Source organism: Echinops telfairi, unplaced genomic scaffold, assembly GCF_000313985.2.
Source record: "Echinops telfairi isolate 266 unplaced genomic scaffold, ASM31398v2 ScPeMD7_53;HRSCAF=182, whole genome shotgun sequence".
Lineage (NCBI taxonomy): Eukaryota > Metazoa > Chordata > Mammalia > Afrosoricida > Tenrecidae > Echinops > Echinops telfairi.
The window spans coordinates 16,986,651-16,993,816 of record NW_022103951.1 but is presented as its reverse complement, the minus strand read 5'-3'; the positions used below and the strand labels follow the sequence as shown (position 1 = coordinate 16,993,816).

General features: G+C 48.4%; 1 protein-coding gene across 4 annotated transcripts in view; it reads left to right on the top strand.

Moving 5' to 3' along the window:
- Positions 1-206: 206 nt before the first annotated feature.
- The window catches only part of MSL3 (MSL complex subunit 3), a 27,160-nt gene continuing 20,200 nt past the window's right edge, over positions 207-7,166 (top strand). The window contains exons 1-6 of one of the 4 annotated variants that reach the window (XM_045290768.1): positions 207-311; positions 1,744-1,839; positions 2,172-2,269; positions 2,793-2,878; positions 3,988-4,110; positions 5,388-5,548. In XM_045290768.1, the coding sequence (XP_045146703.1) occupies positions 295-311; positions 1,744-1,839; positions 2,172-2,269; positions 2,793-2,878; positions 3,988-4,110; positions 5,388-5,548 (581 nt within the window). In that variant the 5' untranslated portion in view covers positions 207-294. Of the gene's footprint in view, positions 312-785; positions 1,381-1,743; positions 1,840-2,171; positions 2,270-2,792; positions 2,879-3,971; positions 4,111-5,387; positions 5,549-7,166 lie in introns of those variants that run through there. The other 3 variants (XM_045290766.1, XM_045290767.1, XM_045290769.1) reach the window with 3 other exon arrangements.

Here is a 7,166-nt window from a genome sequence, read left to right as displayed (position 1 = left end):
TACTTCGCTTGCCCGCGACGCCCGCAGTGCACGGGAGTTTGGCAGGGGGCGCTCGCGGGGCTGTGCACCGGACATCGGTCAGGGCACTTCCACTTCCGCTTCGAACGCGGGGCCGCGCAGGCGCCATAAAGGACCTCGTGGGGCTGCGTTGCTAGGCAGCGGCCCGCGCGGGCTGTGGCTCTGTTAACGCCAGGACTGGCTGCGGGCTGAGCCGGGTCCGGGGCGGTTGGCTTCGTCATCGCGTTAAATCGTTCCTTGTCCTATGCGGTCCGGTGTGGCTTCTTGTGGTAAGCCATGACCCACAGACTCAGGTCCGTAATCCAGCTTCTCACTGCTGCCCGCCGACGTCGCCCATCCCTGGGGTTTCTAAGGCTGGACACCCCCCTCCCTTTAGCCTTCTCTCCCCGCCCTTCAGCGCTTTCCATCACTTCCGCTTTCAATCCTCCGAAGGTTTTGCGGAGAGCTGCGTTAGGGTAGAGTCCCGGCTTCAGCCGTCTACCCTTGGGTTTAGAGGAATGGCTGAGCCCCATCCCTAAGGCTGGGAGGAGGGAATGTACACTATCGTCTTGGGAGGCGCCAGCCTCTCTGAACCGTAAGGCTTGGCAGCCCGGCGTCCTCGGAGTGGGACTAGGCCTATCCCTAGGGCCTCGGGGGTGGAACTGGCCCAGACTGGCGGTCCGACAAGTGCGTGTACTGTGTTGCCCTGGGGGGGGGGGCATTAGAACCCCTGGGCTGTGCGGTTGTACTTCCGAGTCCCTTCCTTGTAGCCCTCGTCTTTTTCGTTCCTTTCCCAAGCCCTGTCTCCTCCCCCAATGCCCACCTACACCCCTCAGTCTCCCAGGCTGGGGACAAGCCAATCCGTTGCCCCCGAAATATGTGCTGGGAATCCTGCAGGCAGGGAAGCGTCTCTTCCGCCTTCCCCCGGCGCTGCCTAGGCCAGCCAGGGACTACAACTCCCAGAAGTCTCGGGGAGGCTGTTCTTTTGAGTGGCTGGGACGCTCATGAGTGACTGATTCACTGGCCAATGGTGTCATGGGCTTCGCCCTTTTTTTAAAGCTCAGACACCAATCACAAAGGTGGTTGGCCGGATGCTTCCTATTTTGAGGCATCCACTCGGGAAAAAAAATGGAATTGAAAGGGAAAATGTTTCAAACCAGCTCTCAAGCTAAAAAAGGAGAGAACGCTTTGCTTTTTTTTTTTTTTTTTTTGACAAATGGAATATGATCTAATTTTTTCGATCTAGCTTCTACTATTTTGTATGCTCTGTCACTTCTGGGCAATTTTTTCCTGGTTTCAGATTGTCGATGTTATTGTTGGCAAAGACGAAAAAGGCAGAAAGATCCCAGAATATCTGATCCATTTTAATGGTTGGAACCGAAGGTAAGCGGACGTGGTAAACTGTGCTGAAAACTACCAAGGCCTTGCAAACGTTTTGTTAGGCTTGAGCAGCGTTTGGGGATAGTTTCTTTTTTCCTTTTGTTATCAAGGTCTGCCTGTTGTAAGAAATAGTTCCTTTTCAGTCTCATGTTTGCATCATCTCTGGGAAATTCTGGAAACCTCACCTTTTCTCCTTGTCGGATTGAGTGTGGTTTTTCTCAGCTTATTTGTGCCCTAGTTGTGATTTTAAAAGTTTTGAATAGTGTTCTAAAATGTCACAAATCCCGGGACACCGCTGTTAGCATTTACTTCAGGACCACGGTGAAACGCTGATTTTCTGTTCTCTCTCTTTTTCTGTTCCATCAGCTGGGATCGTTGGGCAGCTGAAGATCATGTGCTCCATGATACCGAGGAGAACCGGAGATTGCAGCGGAAATTAGCAAGAAAAGCTGTAGCTCGCCTGTAAGAACATCCCCCCCCAAAAAAAAAACCACAAAAACCTGCCATAAATGTTACTCAGTGCTTCCTTTCAGTGTTTAGAATTGCTTGATGCAAAATTAATACAATGACAAAGTGCGGTTGGTTTTAAAATGTTCCATGTTTAAAGGGTGTGTGCAAAGAATGTTCCTTTTGTTTAAATAATTACAGTGCCTAACCTGAAATGGAGTTTACCCTTTATGTTCTAGAGTTCTACCTCCGCCCCCAGTGTTTAGCCATCCTGCTTTATAGTTTTTCCCCAAGGCCAAGGCCAGTCAGTGTCAAGATGTCTTTCAACTGAGTTTTGTTTCCAACAGAAGAAAAGGAAGAAAGAAGAAACGCTGCAGGCTCCCAGGTGTCGACTCGGTTTTAAAAAGCATCCCTGTGGACGAGAAAGATGAAAATTCTGAAAACTGTGCGTGGTTTAGCTTTATTTTCTTGGGCTAAAAGATGTTTTACTTGTCTTTTTATTCCGCAGGGCTAATGGGATGAGTCAGTGTGATTACAAGCAGTGATTCATGGGCAGCTCATCATGTTTGTAACGTTTGGCTCCTGGGGTTTTGACTTTGAAAGTAGCCATCACTGTCCTCTAGAGATCTCCTCAGAATCTTTCTCAGAGTTGCTGCGTTGTCAGCCAGCGTCTTTATTCTCAGGCCTCATGGGCAATTCTCGTGTGTTCTTTGAGTTGGTGCCTGGACCTTAGTTCCACTTTAGAATAAACAGCTTTGAAATCTTGAGCTCATGTGATCTCTCACATGCACTGAAGTGGGTGTTAGATTTTTGAAAGTCCCTTTGGGGTCTGGCGGACACAGTGTCTGAGTTTAGCATTGATGAGACATCTTGTTATGTGTGTCAGGTGTATATCACTGTCAGGTTGCCATTGTCGGGTGAACTGAGTCTGGACTTTGACGGCTTTTCAATGTCCTTGTTTTCCTTAGCAATAAGCAGTTCCTCTGACGAGAGCAGCCAGGAAACTAAGGCCGAGCTAAGTGAAGAAAGTGAAGGTGAAGAAAAGGCTGATAAGGTATCAAGTTTTTATTGCCCAAGGTCTCTCTTTCATCAGTAAAATTCTCCACTGGTGAATGATTCTCCCAAAGTTCCTTGTTTTATGAAACACACATGCTTACTTGACCTTTCAAGAAAAGCAGCCCTGGGTTAGATTCCCCTGGTGGCGCTGTGGGCTTGGCACTGAGCTGCTGACCAAAAGGTTGGCAAGTGTTCCGAGGGGGAAATATGAGGCTGGCTGTTCCTGTAAAGATTGGCGGTCTCGGGAACCCCAGGCAAGGTCGCTGGGCACTGGAATCAGTCCAGTGCCGGTGGGCAAAGGACAGGGAAGGCATTGTTCTGTGGCCGGGTGTTTCCCATAGCGCTTTTGAAAATGATAAAGTTGCCTTTTTTCCAAACATTTTTTATACCGGATTCATTTTTAAGTGGCTTTAAAGTATTGGGCTGCTAACTGAAAGGTAGGTAGTTCAAACCCACCAGCCCCTCCTGGGGAGACGGAAGAGACAGTCGACTGCTGTAAAGATTTACAGCAGTCTTGTCTTTCCCAAAGTGGCGATGATGCACCTTAGGGTGGGGGTGGGGCATTGAAACGATCCAGGAGCTCTCCCAAATCAGATAACCCTACACTTTATCCTGAATGGTGTAGTACAAAAGTTTGTTACTGAGGGAGTGTCCATTTTGTTGATTTTTTTTTTTTACCCCCTGAAAAGGGGAGCGATCGTAAGTAGGTTTGGGTAGCTCTGATTTACAGCCTCAGAAACCCTCTGGGGTAATTCCAGTCTGTCCTCAGCATCACTCTGAGTCGGAATCAACTCGGAGGTCATGGGTGGGTACCACAGTTTGACCAGCATCTTCTGCTGACCTCCAAAGTTACCAGCAAGCTTGCTTATTAGCTGAAATGGGGGAAGAGACACAAGAAGGCCTTGGAACAGAAGCACTAAGTGCTATCAAGGATATTAAGATCCAGCCTTCCTTTCTCTTCGACCATGCTTTTCATTTGAACACGTGGTGTACTTTGTGTCATCGGCACCGCAAGTCCTCTGCCTCTGTCCGGGGAGTCCTTTGGGGCTGTGGTGTGGACACTCCTGCAGGTTTGCGCTCGTGCATTGCAGACTTCTGCTCTTGCAGAAAGAAGACCCCAGGCTGCACCCAAAAAGGGCCATGGACGAAAGGGCAATCAGTATAGACATCCCTGAAGTCCTGAAGAAGAAACTGGAGGATGACTGCTATTATATTAACCGGAGGAAGCGGGTATGTAAGGTGACGGTGAAAACATGGAGATTCCCCTTGGGGGTCGAACGCCCCTTTCACTGGGGTTGCCCGATTCATCACAGTAGCCAAATGACAGTGATGAAATAGCAATGAAAATGATTTTATGGTTGGGGGTCACCAACTGTATTAAAGGGTCATGGCATGATTGGAAGGTTGAAAACCACTGCCTTAGGGGGTGTCCGTGGAGCCTGCCGCTGCTTTGAGGAATGAAGTGCATTCCCTGGATTCTCTGCTGAGGTCCCTGTCCTGTCAGTGGTGGGGAGCCCTGGAGGCCCTGGCGGGTAAGCATTGGATGGCTACCCACGAGGTCAATGGTTCAACCCCACCAGCTGCTCTGGGAGCAAAAGGAAGCAGTCTGCTCCAGCAATGCTCTACAGCAGGCGTCCTCAAACTGCGGCCTGCGGGCCACATGCAGCGGGCCCCAGCGGGCCAAGGACATTTATCCGGCCTGCTGGGTGTTTTTGCTCTGTTTTTTGTACTTCAAAATAAGGTATGTGCAGTGTGCATAGGAATTTGTTAATAGTTTTTTTTCAAACTATAGTCTGGCCCTCCAACGGGTCTGAGGGACAGTGAACTGGCCCCTGTTTAAAACGTTTGAGGACCCCTGCTCTACAGCTTCAGAAACCCTCTCTTCGGGCCTTGGGAATCAGAATCAGCTTGGTGGCAGTGGGATTGGTCGGGTTTGGTCAACGGTGCTGGTGGGTACGGTGGAAAGCAAAGCCAGCCCACCAGGAGGTCATGACTTCAGTGGTATGTTGGGGGACAGTGCCAAGTAATTTTTAGAGACCCCACATGCTCTCCTGACACGCTACAATTGTGAACCACTGCTTACAAGTCCGCTGTGTGTAAAAGGAATGCCTTAATCCACAGGGGAGGATATAATCAGTAGCAGGGAAACCCCAAAGCGATCAGACCATGTCCATTTTAGAGGTTCTGTTGGGTTCTCAGAGCAGTGGTTAGCACCCGGCTGTTAACCGAAATGTTAGCAGTTGGGGCGCACCAGCCACTCAGCAGGATAATGATGAGACAGTATGCTTCTCAAGAGTTTACTTCTTGGAAACATGTATGGTGCAGTTCTCCTCTGTCCTAGAGGGTCGCTCGGAGCCGATTTGACTCCACGACAGCGGGTTCTGCGTCCTCTGACCAGAACTGGCTGGCTTTCTTATTGGTTGAGGTAAAGAAAAAATGTAGACGTGACCACTTTTCTGTGGACTGGTTCATCATGTTGACATTAGACGTTTCTGTGTTATTGACAGTTAGTGAAACTTCCATGCCAGACCAACATCATCACTATCTTGGAATCCTATGTGAAGCATTTTGCTATCAACGCAGCCTTTTCAGCCAACGAGAGACCTCGTCACCACCACGTTGTACCACACGCCAACATGAGTGCGCATTACGTCCTGGCTGAAAAGAAGTGAGTGCCTGCCATGCCCTGCTCCGCTCCTTGGGTCTTTGGTGTTTCAGTAACTTTTGCTTGTGAATTGGGTGACTGTTCTCAGAACTGATCAATTTTTTAAAACTTCACCCACACATCATACAGTTAAATAGTTCAGTCATATCAAGAAGAATCATACAATCATTACCACAATCAGTTTTAGAAACAATTTTCTTCTTCCTTGTACTCATTGTGATTAGTGAAAATTTTCTGGGGGAGGTATTGATCAGTTTTCCATTCAACAATGCATACACATTTTGGTTCATTGATTGCAATCCCCAGCAGGTAGCTAACCTCACCCCACTTCCTCCCTGTGTTTGCTGGCTCCATTCCACTTCATTCCCTAACCCTCTGGAACTTTTCATCCTCAGGAAAGCTCTCTTTGTGTCTTAGAAAAGGGATTTCCATTAAGGCAGGTGGCACTTTGCTCCATTTGGGTATTTTGAGCATATGTCTCCTTGTGGTCACTTTCACCTCCTCTGGTTTTCTCTTTCTCATCCCCACCGGGGGGTGGGGTTGGGTAGGGATTGGTAAGAAAGAGTATTAAGTTGCAAGAGGCTTGGGAGGTCATTGAGATGCACTGCTTTTGAAGTGGGAGAAAGCTGAGGCCGTCTGCTTCTGTCCAGATCCCGGCCTTGGGCAGTCAAACTGTGTTGACTCTGTCCTAGAGAGTCACTATGAGCTGGAATTGATTCAAGGGCAGGGGCTTTGGAATTCTGGGCTCTTTAGAAATGAGACAGAAGTTGCTAACTGCTATATGTTAGAGACAGCCCCCCACAATGATCCAGGTACCCGTTTCCCTGGAAACTATGGTTCTTATCGACGTGGTTTCAGAATAGCAGCGGCCCTAACCACAAAATGCCCATCGGCCAAAGATCAGAATGTTCATTTTCCTTATTTAAACATTCAGTTTTTCTTTTTTCATCCAGTTTTTTTTTTTTACACACTGCTGTCAAACTCATGAAAGCAGGAACCTGTGAAAGGTGGGACAAACCCACAAATCCTTCCCACTTAAAGGAGCGAGAGAAAAGTGGCCAGATCTCAGCCTGCCCAAATCAGAAAGTGAAGCTTGGAAAATCAGGGCAGTCCCCATGAGTCCCGGACCTCCCCGCCTGGGCTTCAGTGTAATACAGGAGTGATTTTTTTCTATTTGTTTCCTCTTAGGGGCTACTTAAATTTTTCTATTTCAGTTCAACTTTAGGATTTTCATTCTTCCTCCCAAGTTTACAACTTGTCTGCTTTTGGGGGCAGTGGAGAGGCTCCCAGTCATTGTGTGTCCAGCCTGCCCATGACTTTGTTCCAGACACAGAAACTCTGGCCAAGGGCCACGTTTGGCCAGCCACCTGTTCCTGCCACTAAAGTTCTCTGGACAGTCACCGACATGCTGTTAGTGACTACCTTCGACAGGCGAGCGCAGCATTGAGTACTTGTGAGAGGCTGCGGCCTGCCAAGCCCAGAATATTCCAAACATTGGTGGGAAAATGGAATTGAAAGAGAATGGAATTTTCCCACAAAAGTTTTGAAGGCCCCTTATATTAGCTGGCCCTTTACATAAGACATTTGCTAAGCCCTGATGTAAGCAACCTTTTTTTTTTTT